General features: G+C 44.2%; 1 protein-coding gene across 3 annotated transcripts in view; it reads left to right on the top strand.

Annotated features, from left to right (window-relative positions):
- Window positions 1-18201, top strand: part of NGEF (neuronal guanine nucleotide exchange factor) — a 48083-nt gene that overhangs the window by 25720 nt on the left and 4162 nt on the right. For all 3 annotated transcript variants that reach the window (XM_015637179.2, XM_015637180.3, XM_015637181.2), the window contains 8 exons: window positions 3358-3632; window positions 7947-8107; window positions 8248-8400; window positions 10382-10511; window positions 11258-11332; window positions 13236-13325; window positions 14866-15029; window positions 16067-16222. In XM_015637179.2, coding sequence (XP_015492665.1) covers window positions 3358-3632; window positions 7947-8107; window positions 8248-8400; window positions 10382-10511; window positions 11258-11332; window positions 13236-13325; window positions 14866-15029; window positions 16067-16222 — 1204 coding nt within the window. The remainder of the gene's footprint in view (window positions 1-3357; window positions 3633-7946; window positions 8108-8247; window positions 8401-10381; window positions 10512-11257; window positions 11333-13235; window positions 13326-14865; window positions 15030-16066; window positions 16223-18201) is intronic.

Here is an 18201-nt window from a genome sequence, read left to right as displayed (position 1 = left end):
AAAACACTGTCAGTTTACTCAGACTGTGCACCTCAGAGGTGAAATAAAAAATACCAAAACGAGCAGGAGTTCAGAGCAACCCAGTTGCTATATTCACACATATTTTTATGTACTGTATATCAGAGGGAAGCTGTGCAAAAGCTCTGCATGCATCAGTGTAATTGCAAGTAGGTCTGTTGCACCTTTATAGAGGAGACTGGGTTTTGACAATATGAGGTGTTATGTTTATCCCCACCAGAAATGATACATCAAATGGCTCGAGCTCACTCACTCCCTTCCCTTGCTCAAGCTTCTGAGACATTAGTGGACTCTTTGTCTGAAACTAGAGCAGAGAATTTCAGAGAAAACCTCTCTGGGACTCCTGGGATTTTATATAGCTTTCAATGCAATAACGTTTACTTTAACAGCGCTGCTAACTCTCTAAGGCGAGGATTTCCACAATTAGTAACTAGTTTTTCAATTCCCCTCCCAGGTTTTAAGACAGCTGGGAAGAGAGACTGTGACTGCAAAATTAAATGGAATAAACAAAAAGGGAAATGTCTGTTATGTACTATAAAAATTATGTAAACATGCCTTAGGAAGAACAGTCTTAAACACTTAAGTCAACAGATAACACCAAAATCATGCTCTGACCACAGGGATAACTGTTAGGTCACGGTAGGGTCAGTTGGGACATTAAGCAATGAAGGGAGCTTGTATAGGTCTCTGACTTTTTGTATTTGTTAACTTACTAAATGTAAATATTTACTAAATAATTACATAATCTGAGTCACATTCAACTATTGATCTCAGCTTTTTTTCTACACATTCAGTTAGTTCCCAAATGTATTGTTCTCCTTTCAACATGTCAAAACCTTGTTCCTTCACCTTGCATCTGTCAGCCCTCCTGTGCTGTGACAATGTTTTGTTCCATCTGGACAAGGCTTTAGTATAACTTCCCTACCTTTCTCTTACCTACATAATTTCTCTACCCATTCTGACCTCTTTACCAACATTTGAGTAGACCCTTAGGACCCAGACAGCAGGGATATCTTTTATCCTTGCTAGCACAACCCTCATTTCTTCCTGTCCTTCTGCCTAAACATCTACCTGTCTTTTGTCTTACTTCTGTACCACCTTTCTGCTTTCTCCCCATATTGCTCTCTGTGGTAGAGCTTCAGCTAGTCTCTCTTGCTGTCCTTTCCAATCGAGTTCTGGTGGTGGATGCTTTCCATCAGTCAGATCTTTCTATGTCTGTATTTGCTTTGCCTGCCGCTGACAGCTCCGTAGCTCTTACCTGGGCAGTCAGGGAACGTGGAAACAAAACCAGCTTTAATTGTCTGTGTTTTATTTCCTTAAAAGCAAGAGAGAAATAGTCTTGGGCATCTCTTAAAAAGGGCTGCTCTTTAGATCTGCACAAAGGGTCCTAAATACCCCTTACACAAAGCATCCTCTGACTTGCAAGGCAGAGCCAGCAGCACAACATGGCTGTGTACCTGCAGTCAAACACCGTAAGTATAATTATCTCCAATTTGAGTAAAATAGATTACGCTTTAGTTTCCCAGCGTGTTTTCCCCTGAGCCAAACACTGCCTACGCTGCTGCAGGATGTTGCTTCCCAGCTTGTCCTGCTCTCTAAGGGGCGAAAAGAACGCAGAGCCCTCAAGCACAGGCTGACCGTACAGATCAGTGCCACCAAAAGCAGCTCCAATTTAGCAGGCCCCCTGCTACATTCATGAAGGAGCCCTTCCACCCTGCTACATCCTCAGCATCCTCCCTGATGGTGAAAAGCAGCCTGAAATGCTTAGGAAAGCCATATAAACCTAGTTGACGCAGAGAGAAATTACATAAGTGGCAGCAGCATGCAAAACTTCAGGGGAAGTCTCCTCTGCTCAGTATCGTGTAGGAAGCTAACAGAAGACTATATGGTTTCCTAGGCACAGCTACCCTTACTGCTATTTTAATCCGGTGTCGAACATCTTTCCAGGAAGAACAGATAACAGGACACACTCGCAGACTGCAGTAATGCTGCGCTTGTTCCTGTGCCTTTCCCCAGCATATTTCCTATATGGTTTTAGCAGTGATTGGTACATAGCCTCATTGAAACTGGTACAGAGATTTAATAGGCAGCAAAATCTATGCTTCTGCCCGCCTTAAACAAACTTTTAATCCCATTGTCTCTCACCTTATTACACACAGAATCTCAGATCAAATATCATAAGTACATGTGACCAGATAAATTTTAACCCCTAATGGTTCAGACAAAATTATTTAGCATGTCTCTTTTAACATCAAAGGCTTTTCTTTTTATTCATTCATGTTACACTGCAATTCAAGTATAAACCAAGGGAGATAATGTAAATTGTGCTTCTTCAATTTCATTAAGGGAGGAAAGTGACTCAGTGTGCTCATGCTCTCCTGCCTTTACATGTCTTCTAAATTACATTTTATATTCAAGCAATTAAAATTCTGGGTCCTACAGATGGTTCAGAAAGAAAAATGGGACAGTTTGAAAGCCCTCAGAGAGACAAAGGATGTTCTAAAGATTGGCAATGAACTTCAGGATTCCTGCCTTTTTCATGCTGTCAATTGATATCGGAGTGGGGGCAAATCCTGTGCAATTTCCTCTACTCCTGAAGTTAGTAGTTGAAACTTGGTAGACACCTGGTGTCATTGATGTGCTGCCACATGGTGTGAACTCAGAGCTTGTTCTTTAGTGCTGTAGAGAATAGGTACTTTTGGGTGTTAATTTTATATCTTCAAGCATCATAGAAACTGAGAAAGGAAACAGCAGGATATTAAGCAATGTGTCCAAGGCTAACCATGAAGTCCACACCAAAACAAACCTAGTAACTAAAAAAGTAGCCAGTTGTCCCAAAACTTCACCTGTCCAATGCCAGTAACAGCAGCTCAGTGTTTCATCATTAAAGATTTTTGTGGCCATCAAATAGCTCCTTTTAAAGTAATTTCAATGTGTGCAGTATTACTCTTCCAGACACATGCTTAAACATAGGTATCAACCTATATAGCTTGTAACATAGTAATATAACAGAGAAAATCAAGGTTTAAAAGACATTTAAAGCCTGAAAAATCGCTTCTTTTATGTCCTCTGAATGATCATGGATTCATCTGACTGTGTTACTAAATGTTTTGTGAGAGCAGATTGTTAACAACACTTTAGATGTAGAAATGGCCTTCCATTTATAGTTTCCACTTCTGGCTGAAATAGGAATACCATAATTGGCTTTTCACTCTGCATGGAAGGGATATCTCTCACCTCTGCTGAGGTGAAGTAATGCAAACTAATTGTCTTTTCCACAATACTTTTCTACTATCTCATTCAGTTGTAACCTCTCAGACCTGTTACGTTCCTTCCTAGGGCTCTTGTACCAGGAATATCGGGATAAATCTACACGTGAGGAGATTGAAACCAGGCGATTGCAAGATTCACAGACAGACCCTGAGGAGAATTCACCCAGTGAGGAAACCCCATCTGAAGCAGAACCCACAAGTACAATTGAAAACAAAGCTCCACCACAAATCAATTTGCTGAGAAATTCCAACTCCAGGTTCAACTTATGGCAGGATCTTCCTGAGGTCCAGAACAGTGGTGTCCTCAGCATCCTCCAACCAGATGAGATCAAGCTGCAGGAGGTAATGGAGGAAGGCAGAATATTCCTTAACTGTGTTACCTGCTTTAAAAATGGACAGTGAATTAGGCCAAATGATCAAGATTTAAAAACTAAAAGATTCACAGCAGTCACAGACAAGTCTTGCCCTGTTGAGTACTTTCTGAGTTGCACTGCTTAGCACCCCACTCACTTTTTTTGTGAAACTGCAGACGTTCTAGATGCTATTGCTGCTGGATGTTTCTGTAGCAAAAGGAACTCATTTCCCTTTTCTGGTTCAATTTACAAAGGAGGAGGGATATTTAAGAGATTTTTACGAAAGAGCTATTGGTTCCAGTGCACATTAATACTTTTCTGAAGTTATTGTCAGGACACATAACTTTCCACCAGAAATCTTAGAAGAATTCAACCATTAACTGTAAGGTTTTGATTATGTTGACATGAAATTGATAAACGTCCTGATATTTAATTGTTGTTACTTGGAGTCTATTGCAAGCAGTAAAAAATAACAACAGGTATATTTGCATTTAGCCATGCAGTGCGGTGACATCAGTATTTTAGAGCCATGAGCTATGACTTACAGGACTGCATCAGACAGTGAAAGGAGTGGGTGGGGGTAGCTCTCACAAGCGATGACAACACCACTCACACCACAATTTACAACTGCTTGCTATTTTGGGTATCATGGAGAGTGTGAGTGCTCTTTGTCACTGCATAACGCTGCATTCATAGCAAGCAGTGGGGAGGGCAAACCTTATTTAGTGTGTGGTTTGCTTTGTGGTACAAGGAGGGGGCTTTCTAAGGCTCAATCCCACAAGTCCAACTGTACTGCTGTGCCAGGATTGCTTCTGATGAGATGGTTGTTGCAGTGTATGTGCTTAGCCCTGGCTCACAGGATTGTACCCCAAGTGCTGAAGAACAACTTAGGGTGCAAGCAGTCCCTCCTAAGTTCACTTAGACTTCCATAATCCACACTGATGAACACCTTGTGCACACAGTGTCAGTCCTGGCTAGGGCTGTAACTTAACTGCCACACTGGAAAGGTTCATCTTGTGCACCCCAAAGGTATGATGGGAAAGGCTGTGTTATTCACACAGGGGACTGGTGTTTCTATATAGTAGTTCAGGCTGGCAAGCACAGGCTGTTAGTGTATCAAGGTTAGGGCTGAAGGTGAATGAAATGATTTGTTGTTTTTCCATGTTCTTCTGCACTGGTTTGGATTTGTTCTGTTTACCTGGCAAAACACAGTACTTCCAAGTGCCAGCATTATGAACACAATCTGGCATCTGAAAAAAAATACGAGCTTTTATTTTTGCTTCAAAATGAAGAATCTTTTACGGAGAAATATTTTGCTTAAAATGTGCATTACAGATTCCAAGTTTGTCATTTCTGGTAAGTTACATTTATTACCTATATGTGTTTTTGGGAAAAAAAAAATCTCTGTGCTGCTAAAACCCAATATTAAGTGTTCCAAATTTTCTTCTCTCTGTTAAAGTAACCAGAGAAATAAAGCAGTTGGAGAATGGGATAGTGCTGTCATAAAAAAGTACTATGCCTTCTCCACTGTTAGTTTATCAAACCTGAAATTTTCTTCCTGCTTGTTCTGGGATTAGCACAGTAAGAGATTATAAAATTGCTCAAAGCCAGAAAGCTGTGAAATTGGCTGAACATGAACAGATAGAGTGGAGAATTTGCTTTGTGAGGAGAATCAAGGTCAGAAAACAAGGAGGCCTAGAGAAATCGCTGAAGCTATTGAAGAGATGGTGTTGAATTCAGCCTTGCTATAAGCAAGCACTACTTGATCCTACAGTTCTGGAACTCTACTCATGCTGGATGTGAACTGTGAGAGTGAGCTGTACATGAGGGCTTAATTTAGAGAATGTAAAATGTTCAGCTTCATAAAGGGGAATTGGAGAAGTTTTCCTAAAGTACAGGACAGCAGAAATTCTGGAGTAAACATCTTAAGAACAAAATTGTATTTTCTGACCCATTTTATCTTCAAAGCTGTAGTAACCGTAGGGAGCAGAAAAGCTTGCATATCTTCAGCCAGGAAAGGTGGAGCAAGAGTATTATTTTGGGAGAAATACTGGTACACAAATGGAAAGAAAGTTGAAGTTAGCATCCTGCTTCATAGCTGAGGAGGGGAGCACCACTGTAACAGAGCAGGGCTTAAACAGTCAGAGAAAAAGTTGGTTATCTGAAATAATCTTAAAAGGGAAAGAGACTAGAACAAGGAAAGAAATCTGGTGTTCATTAGTGGCAATGATGGAATATTACTGAGCAGCTTATCAATGCAAGATTAATAAAAAAAACAACAAACAGGATTTTCACATGTCAAAACAAGAAACTTGACTGGGAGAGCAGTGGATGCTTGAAAAGTGTCATGGAAAGTGATTTTTTATTGTCCCCACTGGAACAAGCAAGCCAGATATTTTCACTATTGATTTCATTATTTCTTTAGTGTAGCCTCCATTCTGGACCTGCCCTTGCAGGTCTGGCACCCTCCACTATGGCAAGCAGCCAAACATGCACAAATTCTAGTCAGACTTGGCAGAAAAAAATTCCTTACTTGAAGTCTCTGGAAAGCTGCAGTGCAAAATGATTGGAGGTGTCAATCTCCAGGATACCTGGAAGGGACAGGCTATTCCAGCACATCCTTTATATCTTTTCCTATTTCCACTTCTCTAATTTATCAAATAAAAAGATCCAGTTAAAGCTGTTAAAGCTACATTTAGGACCGAGCCAGTAATGCAGAAAGAGACATTCTCTCACAGGTTCACCCAGTGTCTGGGTAAAGCTTCTGGGAAAAGCTGAGCTGATACTCCTCTATTTTTCTCATTAGGAATCTGGCCTTGAAAAAAGATCCAGCATCCTCTTATTCCTTAAACACTATCTGTTCCACAGTCACTGACTAAGTTCATCTGTATTGACACCCTTTGCTCCATCTTCCTTCTGGGGGCTGTGCAGGCACAACCTCCTCCTCTCGTTCAGGAAACCACTGTTGGACTTGTGTGCCCACTGGGAACATTTCCTAGGCTGCCAACCCTGCAAAGAGCTGAAATGTCACTTCAACTGCTATTCCAGCAGCTCTGGACTGAGTAACAGTCCCTCCTTGCTGTACCCATTCACCCAGATCTTGGGCTGCAGCACAGTGTCAGGGACACAACCCAGGTCTCTACTCTTGAGTTCTTATGTGATGCACAGTGATATTTCCAGAAAAAGGCCAAAAACTGATCAGTGTAAAATTCCAAATAATTTCTTTAAAGAGAAAAAACAGACAGCAACCAAGCCACAAGACAGACCAGCAGCTAATTTAGAATATATTTTTCTATGTACACATCACAAAAAACACTGCATGTACCTGTGGCTCAATCAGACCTCCTCAGGTTTAGCTGGGCCCCAGCAGCTGCTGAGAGCCAGCAGATCTCAGGGACTGGCACTCACACTACCAGCTCCCCGGACCACAGCAGGGTGCAACAGAGGAGCTGTGAGCATAAGGAAGCTGCTTTAGATTCAAGGGAACAAAACTTCCACTGAACTACCAACTATCTCTCAGTAATGGCAGCATGGGCCATTGGCCCCAGGTCAAGGAACCCAAGATACCTCTTTATCAAGAGATGCCTGAAGGATCTAACAACTTTTCATTGGGTTGAAGCTCTTGTGAGAATCTTCAGTTAATCTTGCTTCAACTAATGGATTCAGTAGTTGTGTAAATAAATACCTTTTGTAACTACCTCTGAACAGAGACAACATCTACTCGCCCAGAGAGTAAGGGATCTCTGAGTGGTAATAGTGGAATGTCCCTGCAGCAGTGGCAGTAGGTAGAAGATTTTATATCTACATCTCATTAAACTGATTTTTATCTCTGAACCAAACCATCAATTTGTCTTTCTGCTTCCACAGACCACATCTTTGGCCTGAGGAAGCCAGACTTCGCTTTAGAGATTTCTCTTCAGGATAAGCAAAGACTGAAATTTGGAGATTATTTATTATTTCTGGTATTATTTCTGGTAGTAGTTAGGGACTACCGTGTCTTGTCTTGGTCCCTTGTGAACTAGGGCAGAAAAGTGTATGGCCAGGGCTGATCAGGGAGTCTCACTTGGACAGTGACAGCTGTATTTCCTCTAGGTCAGGGCTGATGGTTGTGGGAGGAAAACTTCCCCACTGAACTCACTGTCTCCTGTAACATGTGGCAAATGCATTGTGGGCTTACTTCTCTGTGCAGCCTGGGCCTGCAGGGTGGGTGCAAGGTCAGTGGCTGAGCAGCACAGACTTAATGCCCAGTGTGCCTCTCTGTAGAAGGTAACTGCTGACTTCTTTTTTTGGGATTTTCCCCCAGGCCATGTTTGAGCTGGTTACTTCCGAAGCGTCGTATTACAAGAGTCTGAATCTGCTGGTGTCTCACTTCATGGAGAATGAACGTCTGAAAAAGATCTTGCACCAGTCTGAGGCACACATCCTCTTTTCCAACGTGCTGGATGTCATGGCTGTCAGTGAGCGGTAAGTTGGCTGCTGGGTGGCACTGAAAACAGTAGCTTTAGGTAACTGCAGTTGTAGAGAGGTGGAGGAGCTGACTTCTCCTGGGCATTGCCTGGGACGGATGGGTCACAATTAATATGGGTGCTGACTTTCTCATTTAGCTTCCTGTTAGACCTTGAGCAGCGGGTGGAAGAGAACATTGTGATCTCGGACGTGTGTGATATTGTCTACCAGCACACAGTTAATCACTTCTCTGTATACATCACCTACGTCTCCAACCAGACCTATCAGGAGAGAGCCTACAAGCAGCTTCTGTGAGTTCTAGTGCTTGTTGCTGGACTATTCTGCAAAATTGTACATGCCACAGATTTATGTGTAATTTTGGTATTTATGAGAAAGGGCTAGGTAGCACAGAAACAGGGTTTCCCACTCTGTGATTTCTCACTGCATCTATAAAAAGAAAATTAAAGGTTTTATTGTAAGGATGGGTTGATGCAGGTAACATGGCAAGTTAATTCAAAGCCAGCATTTCTCAGCTGTAGGAAATATTTATGGTGCATGCAGGGGCATGTGCTTGTGCAATGCACATATTTTTAAACTACAAGTAGAGGCAAGCGATGGAAGGCCAAGAATATAATATAGATGTCTGATGAGAAGAATAGCCACTGTTTTTCCCAACCTTCTCAGCAAGGCATTTGACTTTCCTCAGTTTCATAACTATTCTTTTTCACAACAACAGGATTTTCTTAAAAGGATTAAAAAATAAAAAAGCTATTTTCTTCACATTCTAGTGTTAGGCACACAAACCTAGGCCTAAGGATAATAATCCAAGATATTTTTGTAGTATTTTTCAAGTGTAGCAAGTCTTCTGGTCCAGTAGGAATTTTCTGATAGCAGCTCAAAACAACGAGTGCCCTACAAGCTTGTCTTTGAGAGGAGGAGAATCGATTTTTCTCTAGTTACAATGTCCTGGATTCTTTCAGGACAGCCCATTGCACATGCTGCAGTGTATTTTCTCCTGTAGCATCAGCTAGTTCAGGCAAGTGTAACAATGTTTCATCCTTTCATTTCTCCGCTCTCTAACTTTGGAGGAAAAGAACCCAAACATGTAAGGGACCTTTATTGGGCTTGGCCTGCTGTTCTCTCCAAAAAGAGGGTACCACAGGGTTTCCTTCAGTCAGAGTTATGCAATACAGTTGCAGAAAGAGTTTGCCTACAGCCATTATCTAATCACTTAGAAGCAAAGCAACAATAAGTTGGATTGCTTGAGCTTGAAAGGGACCTGTTGGAGATGAGCTATTCCTAAATGCAAATTCAGAGGGCAGCATTTTTGTCTGAAGGAATACATAAAGCAAATTGAAAAGAACAGACTTCCTTCCCCAGGCTCCCAGCTAGCACAGGAATTTTGCAACACTTGACTGAACTCAAAGCCTGAGTTGTGTCACAGTTTTCCCCCTTTGACTGTTCTATTGCAGTTCCATTCTGCTGTGAGTCACACTGTCATACAGGTGTCTGCTGCAGCAGGGAAGAGCACTGCTGACGGTTTCTTCCGAATGTTGTAATCTGTTACTGTGTAACACACAGTACAGACAGGTTTTGCACGGTTAGCAACCTCTTTGCATCCATACTGTTTCCTCTAGCCAGGACTCCCGCAGCACAAGCCTTGCTCAGGTTTGCTCAGTCTGTGGCTGCCAGGAAGCTTTGCCTGCTTGTGGCAACCGGCACTGCTCTGCTCTGCACACCTGTGTCTGTGGCCCAGCTGTGCCCTTATCTCCTGCAAACATCATTAGGGAAGGCCCAGGAATAGCCCCTGCCCTTCTCAGGCCAGATAATGATTTCCATCTTCTAGCTAAGCAGCAAGGAATATTCAAGCTTGAGCTACTTTGTGGCTTGTCTTGTTCTTATGACTGTGAATTTCACCTTATTACAGCGTTCCAACTGTGTAAAAATATATAATTATGCCTCTGACTCATTTACTTGGACACACACCCCATTCACATACACCTACACACACAGTGTATGCTGCTAAGATAGATATGAACACATGTGAGCACTGCCGTGGTTTGTACATTAGAAGTCTATTTTTTCCCTCCCCCAGCACTATAAATAGTTCTAGATTTAAACTAAAATACACCCAGAGGCATTGAGTCCCCTCCTTCCCTCTTGTCTCCTATTGGGAGAGGCCAGGCAGATGCTGTTTCTAAAGACCAAGATGCTTTTGGGTCACCAACTATATACCAGAGTCCCAGGCAGGGTAGCACTCAAAGCTCTCAGCCTCTCTGTATCTCCTTTCAGCCAGGACAAACCAGCTTTTCGGGAAGTGATCTCACAGCTGGAGCTGGATCCCAAGTGCAAAGGCTTGTCTTTTTCTTCTTTCCTGATTCTGCCATTTCAAAGGATCACTCGACTCAAGCTGCTGGTGCAGGTAGAGTTTTGCTTTTCTCTCTCCCGCAAATGACTTTTGGATCACTCCTGGAATTTTCCTTTCCAGCAGCTGTAAAGGGGCTTAGATACAGCTACGATCAAACCTAGAACTGGATGAAGCCTTTCCACAGTCAGACACTCTCCACAACTATGGAAAAAGGATTTCAGTCAGAGTCCATCCCCAAATTAATGCTGAATTTGCCAGATAGCATTTACTGAGTGAAAGAGTTGAGAAGGAGCTTTGTTGAGCTGCCAGAAGGTGTAGCAACAGTCCATTAACTCAGCTACCTGACAGTTAGGATGGTGACACACACACACGCAGAGCAGCTGGATGACATAGGGATGCTACACCATGGTGGCTTGGACCAGTCAGCCATTTTCCTCCTGTGCTTTGCCATCTTACCTAAACACTGCTGGAGAACAAGCTTCCAGGGATGAGGAAACAGCTCAGTTCCAAATGGTCTTATCCCATTGGGATTACCAATAACACTGTCTATTAGTGCCATCTCTAGTTATTTATTAATTTATTTTTATAAAATAAGAATCTACCTGTTGTATTTCTCTTAGATATAAGGTCAGACGGGAGCAGGTCTTAATGAGAAACAGGAACTAAGAGGTGAGAGTCACTGTATTGTGTCACCTTTGCTGTAGTTAGGCTGATGGCCAGAAGTAATCTGTAGGTTAGCAAAAACCTTTCTGTGCTCTCACATTGGGATCAGCATTAACACAGCATTTTCTCTCATGCAGAATATTTTGAAGAAAGTGGAAGAGAAATCTGACAGAGAATCCACTGCTCTGGATGCACATAAAGAACTGGAAACAGTAAGTTTGAATAAGTTAATGGAAGGCTATTAAGATTAAACCACCATGCTCATTTCACACACACATATCCCCCTGAAAAAATCACCTGTAGACTACATTCTATCCCGGAGCTGCTTCTTTGAATCCTGTCACTGTGTTTCAAGAGGGTTTTTTTCCCTAAAGTCTGAAAGATGGACTAGTCTACATGCACTTAGATGTCAGTGACAACAAATCCCTTGCTAACAATAGATGTAGGTTTCTGCCATATGAAAAGTCAGAGAATGTTTTCCTTTAGAGTCTCCAAGAATGAAAAATGTTTTTTCAGACACCTGAAGGTGATGGATCCCACTGAGAGGTGTGATTAGGTGCAGAGTACAACTGTGTCAGGTTTCCTCTTACACAGCACACTTCTTCCTCTGACCTAGAATAACAGCTGCCTGATGTTAACACAAGCCAGCTTTTAGCCCTGTTCCCTGAAGCTAGTAGGTAGGTGTGGTGTTCAGTTGTGCTAGATACTGATGTGTACAAAACCCCAGGAAGGCAGTGGGATGCTTCCCATCTGGACTGTTCCTGATATGGTTAGACAGGATAATACCGTGTCTGAATGGTCTAGACATAGCTGGCAGCTACATGGGCTGGGACTGTGTTTCAACCCTTCTCCATCAGAAGTCTGGAACATCTCCTAACTCCTGAAGTTCAACACAAGTATTTGAAATTGAAAACTGTGCTAGAACATCAGCCTGAGGATGGGCCTGCAGTTTCTGACTGAAACACTAGAACAGAACAGGCTCTCGGATTTACCCTGAACCAGCCTAGGAAGTGTATGCTTGGAGATCACTAGGGATAAAAACAGGGACTTTATCAATGAAGGATGTTCTGCATGGAGTTAGTATTTGCATAATCCCTCTAGACACATAAGGTAGCCAATTATTTTTCCATTGGTCAATAGTGTGAGGAAGGCTGGTCCTGTAGCATGCAGATGACTGTAGCTGCTGATGGAAAAATGCTGGGTTTGTATTCAGTTATCAGTGACTCAGGTGATCAGTTTACTAATTCTGTTGCATGGTTAAACACTTACTTGTAAGTACCTTACTTTTCTGTAAACTTACTTCTGTATGCTTACTTTTGCTATAGGCTTATTTTCTCTCTATTTGAGAGGCAAGAGCTGATCACAGGTTCAGTTACTGATGTTCTGATAGATTTTTGAGTAGCAGAAACAGAGCACAAAATGGAACTTGCTCTCCAATGTAATTTTTCTACCTAACCAGTTCTCAGGAGAGTTGCTCCTTATGAAACAGGCAGTGGCATCTAGGTTAAGGTCCCTGTAACAGCGTAGTGCTTGCACGTTGGTTGTGGTTTTTCAGTTAAAAGTTTGTACTCAGAACACAGCTGGGCTCTGTGTGATGAACAGCTCTTTCCCTAGGACATTTCATAGCCCTGGCATCTAGTGCTGCTTGGCAGAACTACAGCATTTGCATTTTTGAAAAGAAGTTTGGCTTCATTTTCTCCTTGAAGATGATACTGCACATATACCTCATTTCAAATATTGGGAACAGGGGAAATGAGATATATGGTGTGCCAGGATCTGGAAAACAAGCCTTTCCTTTTGCTGTGCAGCCAGAAGTACTGTTTTATACTGTCTGGTTCAGTAGCACAATGTAGCCACCTAATATGTCCTCTGACAGTCAGCTTCCACCTGTAACACCTTCTGGGTGTTCGGGAGCTTTTTGGTTGTTCGGGTTTTGGGTTTTTTCTCCCCTTCTCTTTTTCATGCACCCACAGTGTTGATAGAAGAACTTGGCTTTGTCAATTCCTGTTTGCAGCAGAGCACTTATCTGATCACGGTCAGGCCTTTTCATGCTGCTCATCATCACTTACCTGCTTAAGGGCAGCAGGGACAATCCCTTGTGCTCTCTTTTCCCAGGTGGTGAAAGCATGCAATGAAGGTGTCCGGAAGATGAGCCGAACAGAGCAGATGATCAGTATCCAGAAGAAACTAGAATTCAAGATCAAGGTATAAGCACAGGCTGGACCGTTGTGGTTCACTGTCTGCACATTGCAGACAGCCAACAAAAAGGCCCCTCTGAAGGGGCTGCTACACACAGCACCTCTGTGTGTGCTCAGTGTACACCTGCTGCAGAAGCTGGGGCAGCACCAAGGCCGGTGTGGTGTGCACATACACAGGTGGGACATGCTGGCATCAGCTCTCCTGTGTACTGTGCTCCTGCTCCAGTACTCAGGTCTGGCTCTTCCCTCTTACTTCTCTTCAAAACACAGGTCAGCTTTCAGCTGTTATTTTACATACAAAATATGTTAAAGGTAGATGAAAGCTACAAAGCAAAACACTTTAAAACTGAAAAATACCCAAACAAAGATTGTCCCACCATTTTAATTCTTTCCTGTACTTATGCATTGTGTATGGTCTCTAAATACCTGCTGCTGATCTGCTTCAGCTCCACTGAGGGAATTACTAAATCAATATTTAGGGTGTCTGATCAGATCTCAGGGGTGTCTGATCAGATCTCAGTTGATATATACCATGAAATTCCAGTGCTGAGTATAAAGTTGTCAGTTCTTTTCTTGAATGCTATAGAGAGGCTTCTCAGGTCTGTCTGCCTCAGAACCTTTAAGGATTGTATTTAGCTTCCAAGCAATCTTTTAATGTCCCTGAACAACCAGAACAAAAAAAATGTGTTTTTATAGAGCACTTTACCAGTGTGTCAGGGCTAGACTGCAGTCCAGGACAGTAGTAGATTAGGGAAGCTACACAGTTGCCTTCACCTCTTGAAAAGCTGAGGCTGTAATGACAGCCAGGGGCTGGATCTCTGGAGAAGATCTGCCTTGGAAGCTGGCATAGGTAGGGGTCATCTGAGGAGAATAGTGCAAGGAGTTGAAAAGAAAGATTGTGCCACCATGCATGAGGTGAGCACTGAGAGTGAAGGTGGAAAGAGTGACAGTTATAGAGGTATTTTTCAATATTTCAGTCATTTGGAAGTGTAGTGTTCTTTTAGTAAAAGATGTGCTTTGTTCTGGGCTTCTTGGTTTTAGCACAAGATGTATTGAAACTCCAGCAGAAGTGCTGTGGTAGGTGCATGGACAGTATCACCTCCTGACTGGGACAGACCCAACCGGAGGAAACCTGCTTAACCTTGGGGGTTTTTTTTGTAGCCAAAAGGCCAAATCCATGGTTTTAAAAGTCAGTCTTACTAGGATTAGTATTTAGGAAAGTTCTGCCCAGGTGATCTCTCAGAGAGAGATCAGGGCATAGGCTGTTGTTTTATTCCATCATTTGGTGCTCTAGCATTGCCATCCTTAAATGTCCTCAGGCCCCTGCTGTACTCTGTCCAACTTCTGTCACGCTGTGCTGGGCTGTGTAGATGGCAGCACACTGCCCTCTCCTTGCAGTTCTGCTTCGGCCTCTGCACTGCAAGTTGTGGTGATGGGAGCTCACCACCTTTCCTTTTGCATCTCTTGATGCTTTCAGCATCATAACCACTTGAATCCTTGGGGTTTTGCTGCTCTCCTGAACTTTGCCATCTTTTCCTCCCTTCTAGTCCGTACCCATCATCTCTCACTCCCGCTGGCTGCTGAAGCAGGGGGAACTGCAGCAAATGAATGGTCCAAAGACATCACGAACGCTTCGCACCAAAAAACTCTTCAGAGAAATCTACCTGTTCCTTTTCAATGATCTGCTGGTGATTTGCCGGCAAATTCCTGGGTGAGTGCAAAATTCAGGTAGTACACAGGAGACTTCACTAGTTCTATTGCCCCAGGTTTATCCAGCCTGTGATGCTGTGACCCCATCCTGTCCCTCAGGCACAGGGAGGGCATCCTGGCCTGACATGTACATCTCCCTCCAGCAGCTACCTTGCCTTTGAGCACAGCTGATTCTTCATGTGTGGCACAGCTCTCTCCAGCTGAAAATTCATGGCCAATAGGAGTTAAACAGATCCCAGGGCAGATCTGCCAGCAGGGTGACTATGCATCCAGCAGTTCCTGCAGGGTGGCAATGAGTTACACTGGCTGGTGTGCTGACCCTGGAGACCTGTCTTTCTGTCAAGAAGTGATTTTTTACTTTTTGCTACCTAAAGAACAGCTCAGATTAGTCACTTAAAACTCTTAAAAAAGCCAACTAGAAAGTTAGATGAGCAGGGAGAGGTATAAATTTCCGTCTGAGGCCAGTGGTTATATTTGACATGGTGTAACCTGCCTCAGGAGGAGGAGGATGTTGTTGTGCTGAGGACTGTGTCTTGTGCAAGCAAATGCTGGTGAAATACAGCAGCAGAGAACAGCACGCTCTTTGTGGTATGAATTAGACCCACTGGTAGGGAGCATCTTGCCCATCCAGTGTTCCTAATGAACATGTCGCCACAGTGTCTGTACACGGGGAAATGTTTTGCTTCTGTGGCAACTTGTATCCAGAAAACACAGAGGCACTTCATAAATAGGAATGAATTAAGCCTCACAATCCCCTTTGAGGGAGCGCCATCTGTGTTTTGGACGTGAGGAGCCAAGACGGAGCAAGCAGCTTATTCCAGGCCATGAGGGATGCCCAGGGCAGAGCACGGAGAGAGTTCCTTGCTTTGCAGTGAGTTTTCATAGCCACACTCTCATCTCTTTTCACAGCAGGACATCTTTTTTCCTTTTGCCATGCAGCAGCTCTTGGTCTGTGTCCTCAGTACAGCCCTGGGTGGCTGAAGTCTGTCTCCTGCAATAACCACAGTTTTTCCTAATCTCCTCTCTAACCTCTCCCAGGGACAAGTATCAAGTGTTTGACTCTGCTCCCCGAGGGCTTCTTCGGGTAGAGGAGTTAGAAGATCAGGGGCAGAGTTTGGCCAATGTTTTCATCTTGAGGCTTCTAGAGAATGCAGACGACCGGGAGGCCAGCTACATGCTGAAGGCATCGTCCCAGTGAGTACCAGTCACCCTGCCAGCACTCAGCAGTGCTCACTCCCTACATGCTGCCTTCATGGGCACCAGCTGTCCAGGCTTTCCAGGGATGGGCAGGGAGGGATCCCACTGCTGCAGCTGAGCTGGCCCAGCAACCTCTCTGCCCAGCATAACTACCCTGAGGCTACTGAAAGGCACAGGTCACCTAGGCAGGTTTCTCTCTGGTAGGGTGTATTTGAGGCATCTGGGGATGGTGGACAGACAGGCAGTTCCTGTTCTGGGACAGAGAGGTCAGAAATCAGCCCAGGTGCCTGGCCCCAGCTGATTTTCAACCTGCAGCATATTCAGAAAGTAAGACCAAGCAGGATATACACTGACACACTGCAATGGCTTCACTGACTCACAAGGATCATGGCCATGCCTGACCAGCCCTGTGGGGCAAAGTGTCTTCTGCTTGTGGGTGAAGGTGGGAGAAAAGGTTGCTTCCTCCATGTCTCCACAGCCAGTGCCAATCTTGTGCAGCCCTTCTGCTACTCAGGGCCTCCTTGTCTCCCTGGATACAGGTTTCCTGGCTCACTGATTTTTCACTTCAGGCTCTAAAAAGCTCAGGCTGAGCAAATGATCCAGCTGTGCTAGTACTGACCCAATTGTTTTGGAGCACAGGGCACGGCTTTCTCACTGACCCAAGCATTACCAGGCCCACATTTTCTAGCCACCACCTAAACAGCTCCTAGAGACAATGCATATCCCCCAGGTTGATGTTATCTGCTGTCAGTAGGCTGGTGTTCATCATTCATATTCCTAAATGAACACCAGCCCCAGGATTGCACCCTACACCCCCACCACCACTGCAGCATCAGGACAATGAGCCCCCAGTACAGGGAGCAGGTGCACCTTCTCCCCAGACATATGGCTGCAGCTCTGCTGCACTGAAAATAGAGATGTCAGTCACATTATGCAGGGCAAGCGCACGTGTGACGTCTGTGAGGCTTGGCTGTGCAGCAAACGATAAACCAGGCCAGGATTTGCTCAGCTCAGGGGACGCAGTTTCAGGTCCGTGCTCTGCAGCCTGTCCCATCTTCTAGGTGGCTACAGCAGATATGTGATCCAGAACTTGGCTTGCCAGCAGATCTTGAGCACTAAAATGTGACATATCATCTGCTGAAGGTTGCTGTTTCAGAGATACAAGAATGATGGAGGCAGTACTGGGCACAGACTGAAAAATTAAACTGTTAGAAGAGACAAATGAGTGCCAAACAAAGCTACAGCTCTTGCATCAGGCAACAATGACCTGCTCAGTGGCAGCTTGCAGCTCATGCCCTGGATGGGCTCTGCCAGGAGCTGACACTTTATTTGGATGCACTGAACTGGATTGAACTGGAGAGTGGGTGAGCTCCTTGCAGGCTGAGAGGAGCTGGGCACTGTGGGTGGATCCATGGAGCTTCACAAGGATCTGTGAACAGGGCCACAAGCATGGCAAGACTGTGGGTTTGACCTCTACATGTTAGAGCTCCTCTGTGCACAAGGCCCTCATCCCACACCTCTTCATGTGGTGTGACCTGCGGGTGTTTCCACTGGTCCTTAGCACTGTTCTTCATACCTGAAATATAAAGTATTCCCAACACCACAGACCAGCCTGCCAGCACTTGTCCTGTACATCCCTCCTTTTAGGCCCCTCTCCTCCCTGAAGACACTCCCATGGTTTTTCATGTGTGTCAAGCTCAGGCTTTAAAACCACCTGAGAAGGTAGAAGAATCTGACTCTCTAGCAGCTAGAAGCACATCTGGTCTTCCAGGCAGGAGCATGTGAAGGTGAACTGCCCCATTTCCTTGTGGGGCTGAGGGAAGCCTGAGGGGATCCAGGCCTGGGACTCTCCAGCATTTGTGAAATCTTCACCCTCCTAGCTGCAAGTCCAGGTTTTGCAGTGTGCTGTTCACATGGGTCTTGTTGCCAAGTAAGTGGTACCCTTGGTGTGCTGCAGTGCTCTTCTGCAAGGGAAG

Source organism: Parus major, chromosome 9 (genome assembly GCF_001522545.3).
Source record: "Parus major isolate Abel chromosome 9, Parus_major1.1, whole genome shotgun sequence".
NCBI lineage: Eukaryota > Metazoa > Chordata > Aves > Passeriformes > Paridae > Parus > Parus major.
The sequence above is the reverse complement of the archived record's forward strand: the minus strand, read 5'-3'. Positions and strand labels throughout refer to the sequence as shown.